This window comes from Triturus cristatus, chromosome 1_2 (assembly GCF_964204655.1).
Source record: "Triturus cristatus chromosome 1_2, aTriCri1.1, whole genome shotgun sequence".
In the NCBI taxonomy this organism is placed as follows: domain Eukaryota; kingdom Metazoa; phylum Chordata; class Amphibia; order Caudata; family Salamandridae; genus Triturus; species Triturus cristatus.
Window position 1 is genome coordinate 1008530769 of NC_140580.1, and position 23936 is coordinate 1008554704.

General features: G+C 42.4%; 1 protein-coding gene across 1 annotated transcript in view; it reads left to right on the forward strand.

Moving 5' to 3' along the window:
- The window catches only part of CACNA1B (calcium voltage-gated channel subunit alpha1 B), a 1044174-nt gene that overhangs the window by 729754 nt on the left and 290484 nt on the right, over nucleotides 1–23936 (forward strand). Inside the window, exons 16-17 of the mRNA XM_085611669.1 lie at nucleotides 6915–7032; nucleotides 11123–11190. Coding sequence (XP_085467795.1) covers nucleotides 6915–7032; nucleotides 11123–11190 — 186 coding nt within the window. The remainder of the gene's footprint in view (nucleotides 1–6914; nucleotides 7033–11122; nucleotides 11191–23936) is intronic.

Genomic DNA, 23936 nt, shown 5'->3' on the forward strand with positions numbered 1-23936 from the left:
GTAAACCACAAATAAACCCCTTTTTTTGGTAATTCTGAAGTGTGGTGAATACAAATATTTTATTAAGATCAAAACAAATCAATAGGTGATTATATTTCCATCCATTATCGTTTGTGGCCAGTATACTTTTATCAGTAAAACTGTATGTCTGTGCAAATGTAATGGTCACTTCAATTGAAGTTGTGTTGTCTGTAATGTCAGTGGTCTACCACACCATGCATATTCCACTCTACACCACTTCACCACTTCACACTACACCACTCCACACGTCTTCACACTGCACTCTACTACGCACCATTCCAGTCTACGCCACTTCACTCTACGCTTCTCTACTCTACACCAATGCACTCTACTCCACACTACTCTATTAGCACCACTACACTCTACACCACTTCACTCTATGCTTCTCTACTCTACACCACTCTACTCTAGGCCAATGCACTCTACTCCACACTACTCTACTATGCACTTTTTGCCAATGCACTCTCCACTCCACTCTGTGTCACTCTACTATGCAAAAATGCACTCTACACCAATGTACTCTACTCTGTACCACCCCACTCTACACCAGTGCACTCTATGGCAATCCACTCTACACTCTAATCTGCACTTAACGTCACTGTACTCTACTGTGCACCACTCCCCTCTGTGCCACTCTACTCTACTCTGCATCACTGCAGTCTATGCCAATGCACTCTACACCACTTTACTAAAAACCAATGCACTCTATGCCAATCCAATCTGCATTACTGCACTTTACGCCACTATACTCTACTCTGAAACACTTTATGCCACTTCATTCTACACCACTGTTCTCTGTGCCACTCTATGCCACTGCACTCCACACCAATGCACTCTACACCACTCTACTATCCACCACTGCACTCTACGACAGTCTAATCTGCAAAAATACGCTCTCTGCCACTGAACGCTATTTAATTTAATTTAATTTAAATTGTGGGTTTATATAGCGCTAGAATCGACTCCCGGAGGAGTATCTCTGCGCTTCGACCGCTGGGGAACCCGTCCTGGCTCACCCTGAGAGATGGTCCCTAATGGGTATCTCCAAGGTGCGACCAAGCATCCCTGGCGGTCTGGGGGGCCGTTGTGAAGATGAGGCAAGCTAATGTCCAGAGTTGCCGAGTGTGGTCCCTGACTAGAGTAGGCACCGAAGCGAGAATTATCGAGTCCGCTGACCCTGGTCCAAGACCCTGCCGCGTCGGGAATTGAACCCTGGTCCCGGGCCGTCCTCTGCTTACGGGTCTGCCGCCTCTAACCAGTGAGCCACACTTCTCCACTGCACTGTACCCTGCGCCACTCTACACCACTTTACTCTGTGCCACTTTACTCTGCGCCACTCTACTCTAAACCACTGCACTCTACGCCAATGCATTTAACACCACTTTATTTAAAGCCAATGTACTCTACACCAACAACTCTGCACCACTGCACTCTGCACCTCTATACTCTACTATGCAACACTCTACAGAACTGCACTCTACGCCACTGCATGCTATGCCACTGCACACTAAGCCACTCTATTCTACTCTGCACCAATGTACTCTACGCCACTCTACTATGCGCCACTCTATTTCGCAAGACTATACTCTGCACCACTGAACTCTCCACCACTCTACTCTGCACCACTGCACTCTACGTCACTGCACTCTGCACCACTGCCCACTACACCACTCTACACCATTGAGCTGTCACTGTACTTTCTGCCATTTTATTCTGCTCTGCAACACTGTACTCTACGCCACTGTTCTCTGCACTATTCTACTCTGCACCACTCTACTCTGTGTCACTCTACTCTGCGCCACTCTACTGTGCAAGACTACTCTGCGCCACTCTACTCAGCAGCATTCTACACTGCACCACTCTACTGTAAGCCACTGCACTCTACGACTCTGTACCTTACGGGACTCTATTCTGCAAGACTGGCTCTCCACCACTGAACTCAATGCCCCTGTACTCTGCAGCACTGCACTCTGTGCCACTCCATGTCACTTTATTCCACTCTATTCTACAACACACTTCTCCACTCTGCACTACTCCACTCTATGCCACTCCACTCTAACACTCTGTCACTAGATGCAACTCCAAGACTATAACACTCTGCTTCACTCTATGCTATTTCACTCTCCTACACTACTCCACTCCATGCCACTCCACTCTTTGACAAGCTACTCCGCTATATGTCACTCTTCTCTACAACACTCTACTCCACTCTACAGAACACCCTCTATGCCACTCCACTCTGCTCTACACCATTCTATTTCACTCAACTCTAATCTGCGTCCTTTCACTCTATGACAATCCACTCCCTCCATGACACTCCACAACACTACACACCACTCAACTCTAATCTACACCACTCTACCCCACTCCATTACACTCCACTCTACTCCACTTTATGACCCTCCACTGCATGCCACTCTCCTTTATCCCACTAATGTTTAGCCATGCTGAACCGCACCCACAATGCTGTACAAATTGTCTAAAACATATTGGCAAAGGAGTTTTATCTTAATGCTAAAGAACCCCCCTAAAACAGTAAGACAATCTGCTTTCTAAGTGCTCCCTGGAATACGGTCGAGCCCACCCTGACCTTTAGGAGTCAGGGAGAACCCGATGATGAAGCATGCCACTATTAGAGTGGGTAAGGGTCATACATAAAAAAGAGGCTTTTCCCTCTTCCCGCCTCTTTTAGTCAGTAATATCTCAGATACTTACTGTTTCCCTTTCTCTCTCCAGCATTCTAAATTTCAGTGAGTAGACACCCGCTCTGCGCATTTAAGTTAAGACTCCAACTAATCCCCAGCTTTTGTGATCTTGCATCACAAGATATGTCTAATATCCTGTGCAAGTTTCCGATGGTCTTGTGCTTTCAAGGTATTGCACATGCTCCACTTTCTATGTTGTCGGCTTCTCTTCAATCTGGTTTAGGAATGCCTGGACCACACTGTACATTACAGCTTGGAAATGGCATCCTTTGTCTTGTGGCTGTGAATGAACAAGGAGAGAGTTCCATTGAAGTCCAATATCAAGTTCACATAATTGTTAACCAGAGCTCCTTGATGGACAGGCAGAGAGGCACAAGCAGTTCCCCTGATGTTTCAATGGATTTCATATATTAACCAGCCATCCTTTCTCATCTAGCAGCTAACAACCTTAGTAGTTTGCCATAATTTGATATTGTTTAGTTTTGTGGTTTAAGGGAAACTTGTCCTTAATAATTGTCAAGGACAGGATTTGAGATGGTTTCAATTTCCTTCTTCGAGGAAAGAGTGACTACTTCAAGTACCCATGGTACCACCTTGTCCTTGGATATACGCATAAAAGGTGCCAAGTTTTCTCCTCAAGAGGGTCCCAGTTAGAAGCCAATTCTTATAGCTCGTATCTGATGATGAAGAGTAGTTCAGAAGTAGATATCCTAGACACCAAGCTCTCCCTGATGTCAGGGAAGATAAAAAAAAAAGCCAAGCAAAAAAATCCAGACAAAAATCCAAAGGAAATCTAGCTGCAAAAGTAACAAAAACCAGGGACTGTTATAGCAGGAAGTGGGTGAATAACTTGCCAAAAAAGAAGGGGATGTATGGATTTCAATGCACCCTTCACCTTTCAATGGCTCCTTTATATATGATTCAAATGAACTGACATCACAAGGAAAGACTTTACTTCACCTTGGATTGAGAGTCTCACTATGAATCCTCGGATCCGAACACCATCTTTGAAAGGGCAATTCATAAGACTTGCTTACACCCCTTTCAACTATGTCATGGCATTGTTTTGGTACTTGAAGAAGAAGCCCAAGTTTGAGATCTTTCTGTGAAATGCTGAACGGACTACTGCCCTTCTAGTCCAACACTCCATGTCAGCTGCAGATCACCCTTGTCGGCGCTTGTGACTGTGGAAGTCAGCGTGCTCAGCCATATGTCGAGCATAACATCCTCATATATGCTGCCTGACTGCATGGCAAGCAGAATGTCTTCCTCTGAGGTGTTGCCACTTCTGGTAAGATCTCAGCATGGAGATTACAAAAAGGCATATAACACAACTGCCTATTATTATATAATTGAGCAAGAGGAAATGCATTATCTTCCCTCCAACACCAGTGATAGCTGAGGTTTGGTTTCATCATAATTCAGCTATTGTCAGCTCCCTTTCTGGTTTAGAACACAGTGTCATTCATGTTCATGAGTGGCATGAGTGGGAGTGGCATGCTAATACCTTTGACATCTCTTTCAAGGGGCTGTGCACTTCCTCTGGTCATTTGTTTCCTCCACAGGCTTATTTCAGATTCTCCACCTTCACTTTCAGGTTGTCACAGAAAAGCTCTTTAGCAAGCTTTCAAGATCGCGGATATTTGGTTAGGATTTTTTGACTTTCCCTCTCCTAGTATGGAAATCTCTCAAAAATTTCCAAAAGAGGTGTCACCACAAAACGTAATTAAAGAATCTAGAAGTTCTGCACCTTTCTTGGCCGATGGATCTTTGCCACCATTTTCAAACGGAGCATTACACATCAAGGACATCAATAATTACATGTGATGTTAAGTCAATAAAGAGAGAGTTGGTAAAGTTGAAAAACTACGTTTTCTCATTTTTGTAGATTTGTCGGAATTTTTGTTCTTTTATTCAAATTAGTGACAGATTGTTTACAGAAACAGTAATAAATTTCATTCAAAGTATAATCCCTATTCTAAACTAAAAGGACCTATCCTACCCTAATAAGAACCCATAAAGAGTTCCTTTTCAAAAAGAGAAAAATAGATTAAATAACTAAGAGGAAGGTCGAACTCTCCATAAAGGGTATTTCTGGAGACTCAACTGATTGCTGTAGCAACCGTCTGAAAGGGTGAGAAGGAAAGAGTCACAGCAGTAGTTATGAACAGCATAAAACAGAAAGGTCTCCTCACAAGGTGCATGGAACACAAGAAATCACCGTAAGCAGTATCTTATGGCAAGTCAGGCTAGCACAGCAAAGTGCCAACGTGCATTGCAAGGTAAGGACGCATGGAATGGGTCGAGAAGTGTGATTACCACTTTAGTTAGGAACGTGTACTATATATAATGCAGATAAACAAGTTGTAAAACAGGTACATGTGATCATCATCCTCCAACGGTGAGAGGTCTTCTGATGGTTGGTCACCTTCGCCCTCATTTCCCACGGTAAACGTACACACCAGCATGAAGTCAGTCAGAAATAAATCTAAGAAAGTTCTCATGAGAACCTTTTGTAAGCCAACTCTGTTAGCTGTCTGGTGTCCGTCCCACTGTATAACAATGAGATGCTCTCTAAAATGAAACATTCAAATTCTGGTATGTCCTGGTTAGATCATGAAATTTAAGCTACATCAAGCATTTTCTTTTCATTAATGCACTTGTTCATTATGCATATGTGTTAAAGAAAACAATCTAAGCACAGTGAAGTCATATGGTATAAGGAAAGAAGGAAAACATTTTTCCAGGACACAGCACATTTCACAAAAAGTCAAGCCCTAAAGTTCGATTATAATGTTAAATTTCTATTTTATGAAAAGCATTTGTTTTCTTAAAAAGATAGAACAGAATAAATGAATAGTGTGGCCCAGCAAGTGCAGATCAATAGAAATGAACGCTTACTGCAGAAATTAAACAGAATTTTTCACGTTTACATGCTAAGTAAAGACACATTCCCCAACATTTAACTTTTATGCATTTTCCAGTTCAACATTTAGTGCATTTTTTATATTATTATGTGATGAAATTTGCATGACAATTTTCCGCTTCCACACCTCCTTCACAATGTTCCATCGTTTGGATTACTTGAGGTTGCTTACTGGCCTTATATATGGCTGTCATCCTTTGTCCTTTAGCCCTCTTGCAAATGGTGCTGGTTACATTTCTAGTTATTATTTAGTTAGCATCTTCTCTCACTGTGTGAAGGTAACATCTTGCTTTCAGATCCAGCCTCTCTGAACTTTAAGCGTTCACTCCTCCCTCCTGATGTTTACAATTTCAGTCAGTTTAATCTACCCCAGCCCAGAATGGAGGTTCCATCATAAGTTTGTAAAATTTCAAAACCATGTGCGATTTCCTTGAGCGGAAAAGCTGTGTTTTCAACATATCTATTTGCTGTTGACAGTGTTTGCCTTGCTAGATCCACCTTGTGTCATCTGAATTGAAACTTGTCTATACTCCAATTTATCATTAATCCTTTACTGCTCACCACAAATGTCTACTTGGTGTTCTGATTGCGAGCTTGGTTTGAGTGCTTCATATTTTGACATCAAAATGCATAAGATTCCTTTAGGAACTGATATATTGGTCTACTTTGAAGATTAAGTCCTTGAAGGTTAGTTTTGTTGTGTGATTGACTTGGCTGATCCATTTAATTGGATTCCTTCTCTGGTGGTGATGCACTACTTATTATTATTCTAAGAAATAAGATTGTGTATCCTCTTCTAGCACCACTAAGGAAACAGCTTATCATTTACATATTAATCAGACCAGCAAGTTATTTAAAATTATGTTGCAATTTGCTATGCAAGCGGTCCATACTTCCAATGTTGAGAGGACTGCTTTTGATGGTTAATGTGATATTATTGCGTACTAGCTGTGCGTCTGCTGTTTAATGTGTGTGTGCTGTGTAGGTCTTTGTGTTTGCCAGGTTGTTGGGTTTCTGTTGGCGCTGTGCCATTGCTAGCTTTTGTGTATTTGGAAAGCTCTTCTCATTTTGACCTGATCAAATCCTGCACATTCCTATTTATAGTCAAGATATGCTTCTGCTGTTTGCGGGTGCAGTGTTATGTTTCTAAATTATTTTCCTGGTGCCATAAATGTGTAGATTTGATGGATCCGTCATTCCCAATGTGTTGAGTTGTGGCATTCTGTTTGTTCTCATTCTGCTATTGTGCCTTTATTTTGCAGATCCTCACTGGTGAAGACTGGAATGCAGTGATGTACCACGGAATCCAATCCCAGGGTGGCGTCCAAGGGGGAATGTTGTCCTGCGTTTACTTCATCATTCTCACCTTGTTTGGCAATTGTATCCTTCTTCAAGCTGCCAGTATTGTGTGGTTCCTAAACTTCAGCTGCTGTTGCAATGTCACTCCCTCAGCAGCATTTTATGTTTAGATCCTGTGAGCTTTAGTTGATGTAATTAATGCACAGAATTGGCCTCTTTACTATTAAAGTTTTGGTGATTAATTGGGGATGCAACCCAAAAGTTACCACACACTATATTTAGAAGGAAACATTTAAATGAGAAGCTAGTCAATTGATTGTTTTACCCTAGTCTTTCTATTTGAAAACTGTTGGTATGTTTGCAGTATGTGTCTTGCAAATGCCCCATTGCATTGACTGGTCTTGAGCCTCTATTAGGAAATTACGAATGCTATGCTAAATTGTGGCAACTATGTGTTGGGACAGGTATGTGGCCTGCATAGTAGTCAGGCGTGTTCCTTTGCCCTAAGTGTCCGACTTTGTGTGAAAATGATAGCATGACTTTTTTTGGCCCTGGCATTATGCTAATCTACCATGAGGGCAGGACCTAGGCATGTCCTTGACAATGTGAGTTGCAGGACCTGTCCTGTGACCTGAGGGGCACACAAAGTGTGACCTCATACAAGACAGTGAGTTACTGTCTCTCTCATGGGTGCATTATGCAAAGAGGTGGTTGGAGCGTACCAGGTTTTATTATCATAGTGTGACCAGACCTTTTTCTCGGTGTCAGGAAGAACGCGGTCTACTAAAGACTCATGTCTAGAGTTCCAATGTTATGTGAGGCCCAGAACATGGGACTGACTCCTGTTTGCCTGTTGAACATGCATTCATGCACAGGGATCCATTTGGAGGAAAGCTCCCCCAGACAGTGGAAGCGTCCTGCCGGAATTCCTGTGACTGGAGAGTGAAGATCTAAACACTGCAGCGAGAAGGCTTGAAACAAGGCCACCTTTAGGAACTCCATGAACACTGTGTTAGGAAGGAAGGAACTGCTGATTCGTTCTTCCTGAGGATTGTCATTTGGTAGATCTTAGGGGTGAGGAGTGGCACTGCCGTTCCTGTTGTTCCAGAGGAGGATGTTTCTAGACAAGGGCTGCTATTTTGTCTGTCTCTGATTACTGCTTCAGGAAGGCTGAGGACAGTCAGGTGCAGAGATCTCACACTTTATTTTAACATAAAGACCCAGTGCTGTCTGCTTTGAGAAGCATCATTGTTACACAACGCCTGTGGCTGGAGAGCAGCCTTAGAATGACATTTAAAAGGGAAACAACCCAAACTGGTTCAGAAACATGAGACAGTGGATCCACATCCCCGCTCTGAAAACAGAGGAACACAACCACCCCCCCCCTTTATTCCAGTCCCAAGTTTCAAGAAAGGGAGTGCTCAAAGAGTTGCTCTGTAACCAGAGATGTTGCCTGCCTCACAGCCAGTCTCTCAAAGGGGAAAGGATGATATACGAAGCCAACACTTTCTGCTAGAAGTGCTGAGGATCTGTGAATAAGACTTAGGCAGAATGATGTATTCTGTGGTGCCTTGGGTTGAGTAGCGGGTGCTGGCACCACCATCGAGGAAAATGTGATTGAGTTGCCTCAGTCGCAGAAATCCCGAGTGACCTGGGGTCTGCAGTTGCTTACAGACGTCACATGGGAACTTGGCCTGGAGACCGCAATCATCACAAGCAGAGTGTCTGTCTACAGGCATGCCACAGAGGACCCCCTATACGGAGGACTAGTACTACTGCTTTTTCCCCGCTCCCAGAGCCAAACCTGCAAAGATCGTCCTGCATGCAGCCACCATTGCATTATCCTGCAATGGAGGACAGGGACGCCACCCGCACCCACTTCACGGCATGGGTGGCTACCAAGCACCAATAGGTGACTGCAGGGCTTAGCTGCACCTCGAGATGAGAAAGACTCAACGGATGAGTCTGACATACCCCACTTGAGACTTTTGAACGCAAAACCTGCTAGAGACATTGAACTGAATTACCTGCGTTAACGTATGAGAATGTTTGAGCTATTAGCACCTGAGACTAATCCTTGTCTACAACAATATTGTAAGGGGAGCAGTAATAGCAGGATCTTGAGATGTGTGGGAGAGAGTATGGTTATTGCAGTGCCTCACTGCACAACTTCCGACAACCATGTATAATATATCAATTGGATTGTGCAGTATTTAGTCTTGCTGTGAAATTAAACATGCTTTGTGTCTCACAAAGATACGCACTGGGTTGGACATCACATGAATGTGTCTGTTGTTCGACTGTTGAGTTCTGAGCTCTTGCCTCCCTAAACTATCTCCCAGAGAAGCCTTGGACGCTCTACCTCGTTACCCTGAGAGTCAGGCATTGAAAGGGTTGTACTTGACCCTGTTTACAGAGCCAAGGTAGGATTGACCCCAAGATGCACGTGGGAAATGACCCCGACTGCCACAGGTGCGACCTAGTAGCCCCCATTTGTCCTGTGACCCTTCAAACAGGGTCTAAAACTGTGCAGACCCCTGCTTGCACAGATGGCACAATTACAGTAGGTCACAGGTTCCTGCCTTCTCGGTGTTTTCTATGGGTAAATATGAACTGGCCAAAACTGATGATATTTCCCGGGGGAGAAAGCTCTAAGGAATCCTGGGACTTGTGGGTTTTGGTGCTCCAAGCATCAAAAATCCACACGTTATTACACATTATTGCTGGAAAACATACAATTTGCATTATTTATCACATTCCAGAACATGATCCCCATGGTGTATTTATTTATTAGGTGTGACAAATAACCCACCAATTCAAGCCACTCATAATCGAGGCCTGAGGTGTTATGATGAAATCTACTCCTCTGTGCCAAATAAATCAAATCTCTACACAGTGCATACCATTGCTTCCTTAGGACTATACACGTACATAAGTAGGTCATTACATCTGGCTCTCCCTCCCAGTTCCCTTTGGAGTCTCTGTCAGATAGCAAGGAAATCAGGGTACAAATAACAACTATGAACTCTGAGGCAGTGTGTGTAAGAGGGGACCGAATGAGAACTATCCACCCTCCTGTCCCAGGAGACATTTGCCCAATGGTCAGTAAGTCATGAAAAGTCTTTCAAGCTGAGGCCCAGACTCTCTCCCTCAAGTTAGCAGAAGGCCTCACTGGAGTAAATGTCCAGAAGCCCCATCATTTTCTAAACCCAGCATCCTCCGTCGTCCTTGTAACACAGCCCAAGTCTCGCCTTGGCCTCCCTGAAGTATCTTGCCAGTCTTCAGCAGTCATGAAGGTGCCCTGTGCAGCTGGTGCATGGACTATACAGGGCACATAGAAGGTGCAATCCTGGCCTTAATACACGTGGCTTTGGAACATTTCCCTTTCCCAGCTATGGCGTGGCAGTCCCATTTCTCACTTATTATGAATGGTGATAGCGTAAGTATGCAGACATTACTACAGGCAGTAGTAACGTACTTCTGCCTGACTACCATGAAGGTAGATGAATCCCAGAACCATCTTTACCAGATCAAAGGCTTAGGATAGGTGACAAATGGAAAACCAAAAACATTCTTTAAAAAATATGGTGGGTCTGGTTCACGCAGGTGAGTTATGCTTTTAAGTAAGTTTACACTTTGTAGTACGTTCACAACTTTTAGCATTCACAAACTCCGAGTGTAAACTTACTACAAAAGGTTAAGTTACATGCCTCCACCCCCAGAATGTTTCAATTGCCTTACTCTTGTTTTGATGGTGAGGTCCCTCCCTAAACCCCTCCCTGGCCTTCCCTAAATCTCTCTCACTCCCCCATAATCCCATTCCCTTTAGTGGTAAATCTGCCCCTTACCCACCTACTTCTGCATGCTTCTCACATTTACTATTAAAATCTATACTTACATGTGCGGAGACCACGCAGTCAGGGCAGAGAACTCAGTAAAAATAAGTATGGGCAAAACTTACACTTTGTAGTACGTTTCGCAGTACAAAGTTATGTTTGTGAATCCGGCCCATGTTGTTTATCGAAACGTTCATAATAACAGCACTGAATAGATGATACATAGGCAGAGCTATGGAAGTGTATATCCTTTGTCTTAATGGCAGCCCATAAGTACATCTGTGCTCTTTGCATCCCCTTTGAAACATGCCCATCCTTAACCGAGCCCTAAACAGACACCCTCCTCAATGTCTTCTTGGCCATCGCAGTCGACAACCTTGCAAATGCTCAGGAGCTGACAAAGGTACGTACGCACTAGTCACAAATAACTGGTTTCTTCCATCGCCATTGTTATCAGAATAGAGTGTTCAGGTGTGTTGCTCTCCATTGATGGCACATGCTCATCGTTACGCCTCTACCATCTGAAAAAGTGTATCGTAGAGTGATCTAATAATCCTCTCTGCTCTCCAAACAATATTTGTATACTGACGTATATGAGTTTACAGCTAAATGTGATAATGCAGTTTATGCAGAGCCTTCCTATACCATCAAGATGGCCTCTGTGCCCTAATGTTTCAGTATGTTTTGCTGTTGCCTCGTGGGCAGAGCCCTTAGTAAACAACCAGGCTACTTTTGGGAAAGGCCTGTGGACCAGACTTATAAAAGCATCTCCTGTGGAGAACTATGGAACTACCAAATGTTTGCCTTTGTCTGACCTAAGATCTCGTAGAAGGGCTGGACATCAGCTTTGTGGACTATATGAGAACAGGAAGTGGTTTCTATTGTTTCGGTTTGGTCAGCTCTAGTGATTATTATTTTTGGGTGCATGGTACGGGAGCCCTCCTGCACTCGCCTGTTTTGCCGGGGGTGTAGTAGGAGACTGTTAGCCGTGTTTTATTTGTTTGTGACCATTTTTATAATAAAGGGGTTTCATTATATTGCCTATATTGATCACATTGTGAAATGCGGCAACAGAGAGAAAATCAAATCCTAAATTTAATAAACATCAGCAAAAAGAGAGGATTCTTAAAGTGAAGCAGCTTTTTAAAAAAGCTAAGACAAGTTTTTTCTCCTATAAAATGAGCAGCTGCTGATGGAAGAAAGGACTCCATTTTATCGTTGATGTATTTGTATTGCACAACAGTTGCTATGGTTTGTATGCCAAAGTTTTATAAATTGTTTAAGTGGGGCTTTACATCACCCACAATTAACTACAAGGTACCATTCACAAGAACACTGCGCACGGTATATTAATAAACGTAATCAGAACGTGCTGTCATACCGATAGAGGCAACTTGAGGCGGTCATCTGTTGTTGCAGGGGAATTGGAAGAGGGCTAGTTTTCCACCTTCTATTCTTAAAGGCGGTGGCCAAGAGTTACGACGAGGTGGAATATTTACGTTACAGTTGATCAGCTCCATATATATACCCTGGGAGGTGGGTGATAAAGACTTTTTCTAAGTGCCTGGACTTGGCTCCCTTGACGTTAGACATACTTATCTTCTGGGCTTCCATCTAGGGGTGGATGGACCTCTTGTAAGTCAATCAGGTTACATGAATAGCATATAGTTATGCTTAATGGTCTTGGGATACACTGTGATAGTGGCTTATCTCCCACCAGCCTCAATTAGTTGTTTCATGCCTCACGAGTCACATGTCATGACGTGCCACGGTGTGCTTTGTTCTGATTGGCTGCTGTGTGTAAAACAGGAAATGTTATGACCCCACTCGCTGTTTTTGTGGTATTTCCAATAAAATCTCACCAGGTTTTGTCGCTGCAGCAGGTTCTGTATAGCTGCAGTTTTTGTCATATGATCTTCATAAGAAAGCTTGACTTTATATCCGCAGCCACAAATAATCACTATGAATCCAAATAGATGCTGATATTTACCAATTATTTTTAAATTCCATATCTGTTCTTAGGGAAAGTTTAAAAAAAATCAAAGTCTGAAATAATAAAACTAACTCCCTTACAGTATGCAAATACATCTAACCATAAGACGTGTGCTTATGCCATTTTCATTTAATTAGGTCCTATAAAATGACATGAAATAGTCACACAGGTGGGACAGACAAATATTTTCCCAAACACACTACAGGCCAGTCTCACTAATATACAATGTGCACCACTTTTATCTTGAAGCAACTGAACTTGTTGTGCCACACCCAGGGTTGACATCTTGCAGCTAATGTATGTTGTTTATCGTTCATTTCATTGCTAGTTCCGTAAATTTCATTGGTTTTCATTCCTCTAGCATAGTGTTTCCCAAACTGTGGGTCAGGACACACTGGGGGGTCGCTAGGCGATTTTTGGTGGCCTCGAAAGTCCTTGTTTACGTGTAAGCAATACTTGAATTGATCAGCTGTGTTTGTGCTCCAAAGCAGAGGTGCTGAACAATGCCCCTAAGTCCAGTTTTAAACCAAACCCTTGTAAGTGTTCCCAAGCAAGACTCAGACTGAACATTCCAGTGTTTGTTGCAGCCATGTTTTTTACTTCACAAAGACATTGCAACAGAGAATGTGCTCACTATATGTGATCATACACAACCATACTACTTGTGCCTGACTTTCACACATAAATTGAGGAAAATGGATGTACCCTAACAGCCAGAGACCCCAACTTTGGGTCTGGGGTAGCAGGTTTGAGTCCTGGCATCGGCTCAGCATCCTTTGATTCTGAGCAAATCACTTCAGCTCCAGCGCTTATAATAAAATGAATCTGGTCTTATATAATGTAATCTGGTGCTCATGTACATTTTCCCAATGACCTCGGGCTGTGCTCGCACTATATAAAACTGCAATATATATATTAATATATATATATATATATATATATATCACTGCTTTCCGCGTTTTGCCTCGAGATTCTTCTCTACAACAACGGACACGGACCAAATAGTTAGTGCAATTTTAATTATTTATTCCTCAGTTCCACCATAACGCTTCGGCTCATCCGAGCCTTGTTCACATGACATTGTACTCGTGTTGAACTTCTGTATTTAAAGTGACAAGTGCTGATCTCATTCAATCACGTGGATGTAGCGCTCATAGACATAAAAGAATTTGTAGTTCATTGACATTAAATATGTAGAATTGTAAAACCCATAGTTAATCTATATATTTACACACGATAAAATCCATGTTGATTACAGGTTAAGATACAAGGGTAAAAACAGCGGTTAAAATTGCATAATAATCATATCAAAATATTTGTGCAAAATAATGCTAACCTGCTGCTGAGACTGGATTTGTGGGTATTGGCATAAATGCCCTATATTTGATTACAACCCCTCTTCCTGAAGAGAAAATGAAAATATATTGCCCCTATACAGTATCCCAATATTCTAGATAAAGGACCTAAGTTGACATATTTGTAGTCCTAACTATTGCCTTGGATTTCGCATGCATATTAAGCAATACTTTTTGAAACAACGGATTGCTATGTTAAGGTTGAATCCCCTTACTTGTGCTGCATGTATATGGTAATCTTTATATATGTCTACAGAGCTACTACATGTGCGTGTGAAAACTATCCTTTGTGATGGGTTTGACCTAAAATGTGTTCTGTTAAAAATAAAGACTTGATAAGTCTTAACAATAGTTACAGAATTAATTTATCTTCATTGCAGTGTCAGAGCACTCTGTGGCAGTTATTTGATATATTGGCCTAAAGCTGGGTTTACCTGGAGGAATCAACATTATCGGAAATGACTAACTTAGATGTTTGTGAAATGCCATATCATTGGACCCCTATGTCTCCCTACCCCTGTTGCCTCTTGTTCAACCTTTCATAATTTGTTGTTTCCGGTCACTTTCATATGTAAATGTGCACCGGTTTAAAATGTGTCCCCCTAATTTTTTATATATAAATAAATATAACTATATAAATATAAATACATAAATATAAAAGTGCATAAGACCCAAAAATATGGTATCTTATCACTATATTTTAAGACTTAGTAAATATAATTAAAAGGTAATCCAGTGTTCAGAGGTTAAGGATAAAACGGAGTTCTAATCTTTTGAACATACATATCTAAATATTTCAATCTTCGAATTAATAGAAACACTAAAGTTATCATTTAGCCCAAACATGAGTGCAAGTCCTCCGTTGCATTCAATCCCCCTGGGGTTTTGGAATCAAACTGGAGGATATATCTTGTCTCTAATTTGCGCAGTTTAGATTCCCTGTCACCTCCCCTCCTACTGGGTGGGATTGCATTGCTCCAATGACCTTGGGCTGTGCTCGCACTATATAAAACTGCAATATATATATATATATATATATATATATATTAGAATACAGCTCGTGCACGGCAGGGTGCGCGCTGGGTGCTCTTAAGGTACGCGGATCCTCGGAGGCCATAGATATATATGTACTTTTAAATGTCATTTTCTCAGGAACTACTGAACGGATTTACACCATTTAAGAAAAAGGCACGAGTCTGAACTGAGGACTACCTCTTTGCCAAATTTGGCGTAATTCCGTTCAGCAGTTCGGGCTGTAGCTGCGGCTAAAGCTCCTATGGGAAATTGCATGGGGAAAACACGTTTTGGGACCCCCTTTTTTCTCGGCCCCCACTACACGAATCATCCCGAGACTTTCAGGATAGGAGCGGACCGTAGCTGGCCAAAAGTTTTGAAAATTTCGCGAAGATTCGTCAATCTGCGCCAAAGTTATTGGGAATAGAATGTTGCGAATTTCCTATGGAAAATAGGTCCTAACTATACCTACCTACTGGCGACCGCTAGTAGGTAATATATATATATATTTGAGTCCAAAATGCACCACTGGACCTCGTTATAACACAAAAATGGATATGAGGCCTTACCTCATACTTTGCTGCAGAAAGGGTTTTCAAATTTGACAAAATCACTGGTATCAACACCAAGATTTTTCAGATAATTTGTGATTTTAGTGAACGGATGCCACAGTCCAGAACCCAACCCTGAAAGGTGTTTTAGCTCCAGACTCCAGTGCAGTTCACCGTATCGCATTTTTATTGGCAGATCAATATCTTGACACACGCTGATTTTGAAGGGCTTGGCTAAGGTTGTGATGTTTACAAACAAGTGTTGTTATTACATTAAATAATTGCCCTCACTTCATGTCCATTAAAGAAAGCTAGGTGGGCTGTTAAATTTTGTCATTCTAAAAATTATGTTGTTGTTCTAAAAAATTCTAAGAAATTTGGGAAGCACTGCTCGAGCAAATTTCCCCTCATTAAATACAAAGTCACTAAACGTAGCACCATATATGTTCTTTCATCAGTCCTGGGCATATCAATAAACAAGAATCATGAATTCAATTGATGATGTAAATATTTCCAATATGTAAGCAACAGATAAGAATCATGATCATATTTACATCCATAAATTTATTAATTAGCTTGCGCTACATCCCACACTAGACTCCACCAAGAAGATAGTCTGCTTCATATTCCTGATCAACTCTGACTTAATAACATTGGGTTGAGAACATATATTTTTGTAGCTCATATTCTACAAATAATTAATGTTAGGCATGACTCACAATGGAATTTACATATGATTGGCTGCAATGCGTGAGTTATTTGACAGCCTGATAGGGAGCATTGTCCAGATCCTTAGGAAATATAATAGCAGGGCCTGGTCGGTGAAGTGCCTGGTTGCTGCGAGTCTCAACCCACAATTTAAAAGTGCTTCAGACATAGGTTTCCTCAAGCACAAGTGACCTTCTTTAGCTATTACAATGGCTTGAGAAAGGTAAAATGCGCTGGAACCTGGAGCTATCCGTAATCAAGCAGGTGTTGGATTCTGTACCACCAACCTCCACTTCAGCGCATTGTCCGACATCCCAAAATAAGAGGCTTTACTGTAATAAAGGTGTGACAAGATTAATGATATGTTACAGGGACATGATTAACATAATACACAAAAGGGAGAATTTGCTTGACCAGCTTTAGCCGTCAGAAACAAGTTCTGGCCACTTGTGTCGTCCGATATTCTAGTGATAATGTCTGATCTAGACCTTCCACTACACCTTCGCAATGTTTATCTTTAAGTTTCTTTTTTTTATTTAGACCAATCCACCCTCAGACGGTGGAATATTCTAATAAAAGTATAGCCCTTCTGACACGGGCTATTGCAGTTGTTAAAGGAAAGCGCAGAAACACTGGATTTATGTATTTGTGCGGCCTCTGCATTTTTTACATAATTATGAATATGCCACATAATCCATCATCTGCTACATAATAGGCAGATTTAAACAAAAATAATGTTTGTTTCTTTTGCAAACAGATCAATAGTTACTAAAAATGTGGCAACACATGTTCCTGTACAGTGGAAAGCCCTTTGCCACAGTTGACCGGTCACCCTTCTATTGCTTATTGCTATTTTGGGGTGTCAAACTGGTACTAATGATGTGAAGCCTTTGCTCAGATAGTGTTTATGTGTAAAATGACAAAATAATGAGGTAACACTATCCCAATATGTACTGTAAAATGCTGCATGATTTGCCTTTTTTTGTATGCAGAATGTAGTCAACCCTGCCACATAATGTGGTCCTCCTTCTGCCACATAACTCCAGTGACCCTGCTTATCGGTCCTTCCCTATGGCTCGGACATGTAACTCTGGTTCTGGGCCTTATTAACCGTTATAGCCCTAGGCAGTGGGCTATAACACTTAAATAATACATTTTCGAAATCTAATAATAGACACTCTACTACTCCAATCAGAGTTCTATCTAGGATGATTACCCTTTCACCGACATCAATACTGATAACTCACAAATCTAAATCTGACACATTTTGCTTCAAAATAGTGTACAACTTTCGGGTATTTAACCAATTCTGAAAGTATAGGATGAACAGGCGCCCACTGAGCAGCAGTGAAAAGGGAAAAGGAAACACCTGTTCTATCTGTCAGAATGACACTTGTCAGCTACCAGGTACACTTAAGAAGTAGCCCTAATCAACTGCATGAATGAAAGGCCAATCTGGCCACAAAGATCAACATTCTTATGATGTAAACTGTGACGGAATCTACATGAATGCACTGGAACCAAAATGGCCGCCCAGTGGGTGTCACTGTCAATAGTCTGAAAGAAAGTGATGTGCGTTTTCGGTCCTGCAGTCGGTGCGGTTGGTTTGGTGTCATGGACCCTGGTGCAAAGAGGGAAATGGGCCCCCTTGACTGCTGCCTGATTTGTGAAATGTATCAATAATAAGGGTTCAGTCAGTGGGCCCCTTAGGCCCATGGGTCCCGGTGCACTGCACCTGCTGCTTCAATAGAAACTACGCCCCTGCCTGGGTGCAAGACGGGCTTAATTCTACCTATCATGCCGAAATTCGCCCTGTCTCCGTTCTCTCCACGAAATCACCCCCCCCCCCCCCCCCCCCCCATGGTCACCTTACTTCCTTGTCCAATTAAACATTGATACAGGGGAGCCGGGCTCGCGCCGGCCGTGTTAGGGCCTCCGGTGGTACCCCGCTGCACCCCCACCATGTTCACCGAGCAGAAACCATAATGGCTGGCTGTGTAAGGACGGGGGTGGGGGGAACAAGGAGCCGGTAATTCAATCAGGTTACCTAGCCAGAAAGAGGCAGAGTTAATGCGATCACGAGAAGGAGGAGGGGAGATCAGAGATGTTCATTAATGAAGTTACAGAGCAGCGGTGTGTGTGCTGACACGTGCCCGGACCGTTCCATTTGTGCACGGATCACCATTACCTTTATCGACAGTTTTCATTGGCGAGGGGGACAGAGTGCCAGATGATTGCTTTAGACTCCATATCACCATAAACCATATCACCGTAAACAAAATAAGAAGGCTATTGTTTATGCGCCCGCAAACAAACCGAACGAAGGTATTTATCCTGCTTAGAAATGTGTCCTGGAATGTTTCTTTAAAATACAACCCCCCCCCCCCTGTTTTTTATTGTACGCAAAAGGGCCACATTCTGCAAAAAAAGGAGAAGGGGAGAAACATTCATTCATAATTAAACACAAAAACATCTAGGGGAGTGGAGCGAGTCGCCAACATAGACATTTGCTTATTTAGATATGTATTACTATTAGGTAAAACACAGAATGTACTGTGTCTCAAGGGAATTTATTTCACTAACAGTGTAACCAGAAAACGAGGATTAAAGACTGAGCCAGGCTTTTTTTGGAGCACAAGTCATAAAAAACAGAAGTGGGGGGACTAACCAAGTGTGGCAGTATAAGAGATGTCACGGTGAGTGACATCGCAGGATGGGACATCACAGGAAATGCCATCACAACCCATGACCTCACAGGGAGACACATTACAAGAAGTGACATCAGATCTTAAGACTTCATACATATGTATATCAGGTCTGGCAGGAGTACATTTGTGCGCATTACGAGATTTTACAAATGAGATTTTGCGATGGGGTTGTGCCAAAAGAGTGAAGTATCCCTACGCAAAATCTGGGCCTCAACCTATACATTTATATTTTTAAAACTCTTCCACAAAGAAATTGGCAATATGAGAAATGTGGAAGTAAATCTGTTCTGCTTAATTGGTAGCAAAGTCTACATTTTAAAATATCTTATGAGGTTACAGCACCTGCTGCGGAGATCTTTGTGTGACCAGTAAATCTCAGGGAATAATAATGGTGAGATAAATCTGGAGGTTATTGCATTTGCTGGAGAGAGCTGTGTTTTTCCTAGTTCCAGTTTTGAAAGTAGCATAAAATGTGTTTCCTGAAAAGCACTTCATGCAACATGCAGATATCATATTTTTATTTTATGTAGATGGATAAGTGGTTTCAGCACAGAGATTCTTTTTGTTATTAAACATATTGGGCCCCAGGGAAAGGAGTACCCAGGGTAGAATAAAAATAATAATAAAAATAATAATACAATTAAAAATATTCAGGATGCCTTCGGAACTGGGTCCCAAGCTGGTGATGGCATTTTAGCCGCTCCTTTTCCTGCCTATTCCAACCTAGATAAGACTCTTGTGGAGTTCCCCCCTATTTCCACGACTACGTCTCTGAAATTAATGCAAGCACTGAAATCTGGCTGCCCCTCAGATTCTTGTCCGGCTAGAGTGCTGGCCTCGATTGAGGACATGATCAATCCAGCAGTGAACCTGGTCCTGAATTTGTCTCTATCTGAGGGCTTGATGCCTGAATGTTGGAAACATGGATGAATCTTGCCACTTCTCAAAAAACCTTCAGCAGACCCCGACATAGTCAGCAACTACAGGCCAATAACGCTGCTGCCATACTTCTTGGAGAAGTATGTGAATACCGTGTTCACTCATTTTATTGAGACTACCCATGCACTGCACCCCAGCCAATCTGGGTTCACGTCTAACTATAGTACGGAGACGGCATTACTGGAAGTCTCTGACACCATTAAAACCACTCTGGACAGCGGTGGGAAAGCGGTATTGATACTGCTGGACCTTTCAGCGGCTTTTGATACCGTGGCCCACGATCGACTTTTGCACAGGCTTCAGGACTGTGGTATTGGGGGCACGGTTCTTAAGTGGTTTGCCTCCAGCAAACCATATGGTCCCCCCCTTTTACCGCCCCTATCCCTCCAATGAAGGTTGGAGTGCCACAAGGTTCGGTCCTGAGCCCTGCTTTGTTCAATCTATATATGGCTCCCTTGGCACTCCTGGCAGAGCATCATGGGGCCAAAATCATATCTTATGCCGACGACATGCAGCTGCTGTTTACCTATGAGAAAAATGTGGTGTTGAAAGGAGATGATTTCAATAATTGCCTGTCCAAGGTGTTCTCCTGGTTCAGGCAAAACTAACTGTTGTGTAACTCCGATAAGTATCCGAAATTATCTGTTTCGGCCATAGTCCTGGTGTGGAATGGCATAATTGGTGGCCTCAGGACAAAACCTCCCCCACCTGTCCAGTTACCACCATAAAAAATCTTGGGGTAAAAATGAATGCGGACATGTCCATGAAGGCACACGTTCAATCTGTGGCCACTAACTGTTTCGGACTACTGAAAATGATGAGGAACTCTCTCCCTCTCCTCTCAGTTTCCAATAGGAAAACAGTGATTCAAGCTTTGATAACATCCAGACTTGACTATACCAATGTTCTGTATCTCTGCCTTCCTGACTACCTACTTGGCCGTTTACAGGTGGTACAGAACGCGGCAGCAAGGGCCGTCTTGTTTGCTGACCTTTTAACTCATATGACGCCTCTCTTGATGTCCCTGCATTGGCTTCCGGTGCGGAAAAGGATGATCTTTAAGGCCCTGGTACTAGTCTTCAAAGCCTTTCATAATGTGGGAGCCCTCTACATTAGGAACAGAATCCAGCCTTATGCCCCTATCAGAACTCTGCGATCCTCAGCCCAGAAGTTGATGGTCGTGCCAAAATTTGGGCGGTCGAAGGTGACGCCACTAAGCTGTGGAATAGCCAACCGCCTCTTCTGAGAAAGGAACAAGTTCACCTCAGTTTTAGAAGAAAGTTAAAAACCTGGTTGCTTCAATGAGAGTGGAGCCACCCGTAGTCGCTTCTGATTGTTCTGTCTGCAGGGTTTAGTTAGTGCCGGAACACTCTTAGGAGTAGCCGTGCGCTCTACAAATACCCCCCATAACATAACAGAACATAACAGAATACAGCTCGGGGAGGCCAACCATGTGCCCCCCCCCCCAAATAATTAAATTGTGCCCCTGGAGATGGGGTGTCCGGGACTGAAAGCAGCATAAGGAGGGGGCTCCCCTCCCCTTATTAAATGTGTTGGGCACCGGGAATGGGGTCCCTGTGGCTAAATAATTATCAGGGAGGGGGGCCGCACCCCCTACTCCCATTGATTAAAGAAAACGGTCCGTGTTGCCATTTTTATGCTGCAATAACATTTTAATCCATAATTTCCCAAAAATATACTGAATGGATTTACACCAAATCACAAAAGGCTCAATCTGCGGACCACAAACTAGGTACCTGCCAAATTTGGTGAAATTCAGTTCCGCTGTTTTTGCAGTAGTGCTTCACAAAAAGTCTATAGAAAATGCATGGGGATTTTGCATTTTCGGCCCCTCCCCCCTCTGGACGGATCACCCCAAAACTTTCCATGCACAAATTATGCACAAAAGATCTTTTTGTGTAAAGTTTCGTGGAGATTATTCAATTGGTGTGAAAGTTATTTGCGACACAAAATACGCATTTCCTATGGAAACGTTGACTACATGCAGTGACAATAGCCACTGTGAAATTTATATATATCAGCAAGGCACATATATTTAAATTGAAGCATGTAAATCTATACTTTTATATATTTAAAATCATGATACTTTTGTCGTTGATATTCTTGCAATGATATTTCTTAGCATGATATTTGAAACTCAATCTTCTGGTGGCATAGGGACACCACACTACACTGTAACCAGGCAAATACTTCTTTGCTCTTGAGATCATCTTTCCCCCACCCTCCAAACTACACAGTGGCTTCCAATCGCAAGACATATTGCTTTCCAGGCCCTTGTTTCACTCACCAGGCAGTCTTTCCACTGGATCTAATATCACAAGAAAGCCCTCCAATCTAAAGAGGTCCCACTTTTTCCCTTCACTCAGGACATCTCCTATCCACGGTATTTCTTCTTCCTCTGTACAAACATCCAAGCTCTTGAATGCTATTCGGCCATGAAAAAGAATACTTAACAACCACTAGGTCTTACTTGGCATATGATCTTCCGAGCTCATCGGTTTTGTTTCCTTTAAGTTTAGAGAAACAAAAGACTTTCTAGATGTTACATGAATATTTCCCTGATGAAGGATATGTTTTCCAAAATGCATTGGAATCACAATGAAATAACTGCATTTAAGTCAACTTAGTATAAAGGAATTTTACAAAGTTTGAACAACATCGAAATGAGACAATAAATCTTGACTTGAAATTGGTCTACTTGAGAGTTCAGATTGATTGAAGGGTTTTGGTACCAAAGATGTTCTGTGCGGCTAGGGACTATAATTGAATTTAGTTGTAGAATTTGCTACTGTTATTCTGACCTGTAGATGGAGGGTCAACTAAGCCAGCATGATGGAATGTTACACATTGTCTAACATCATTTACAGGACTACCACAATGAAAGTGACTCCCATTTGTATTAATTTTATGTGTATTTGTCCCAGGTGGATATATTGAAAAATTGGTATGGATCCGGCTAACACTAACCAGTGTTGGCCATTGCTGTTAATGCAAGGGAAGTGTGTGAGAGGTAAAAGTTGCCACAAAGAGTAAAATAGTGTTAACGAGTGAAAGACAACACCTGTGAGTTTACCTAAATCCTTAAAAGTAATTATTTTACCCTTGGCAGGACAGAGAGCTAAGAAAGTGGCCCTACAGTGATAGCTGTGTGTGTATATCCGCTCAAAAGATTTCCTAAAAGGAAACACTCTTGTCAAGAGGGTAGCTGCATCATTAGACACTCTAAGAAGCAATCCATTACAGTAGTTGAATTCCCCCAGGAACAAGATGTTACTTAGGCATTGCGTGGTGTAGGAGGGAATGTGTTGACAAATCTTTCAAAGATTTGGTAGCTGGACTCTTTAGTTAATGCAAAATGTGAGAAAATACCTCCTGCTCAATGGTGCTGTAAAAACAACGTGCACTGATGCCTTGCTGTTGAATATGGGTAACGTGCTTTTTGGGGGACGATGGTAGAGGGAGAGACCTGTCGGGATGCAAGTGTTTTGGAACTTTGACCTTAATCCTGTAATGGATGCTGCAAGAGAATATTTTTCTCTTGCAGAAGCCAATCAGATGTCTCGGATCTGCAGTTAACTATCAGAAAAATTTAGTGGTATTTAGACCATTGGTGTCCAGATATGCTCAGATTGTTCGATTAAAGGGGATTGCTAAATTCTCATTGGCTGGTCTCAACATGAACAATATGTTGTGGCAGCCATTACAGACTCAAGGACATGGCCCAGTGTCCTGAAAATGAATTAAAAAACATATAAAGGGGCAGGTTCAACACTCCCTGACCCCCAGGACATGTGTGTGTGTGGGGGGGGGGGGGGCGGGGGAGGTGGGGGCTCAATAGGGACCCAACCTTGATTGACTGG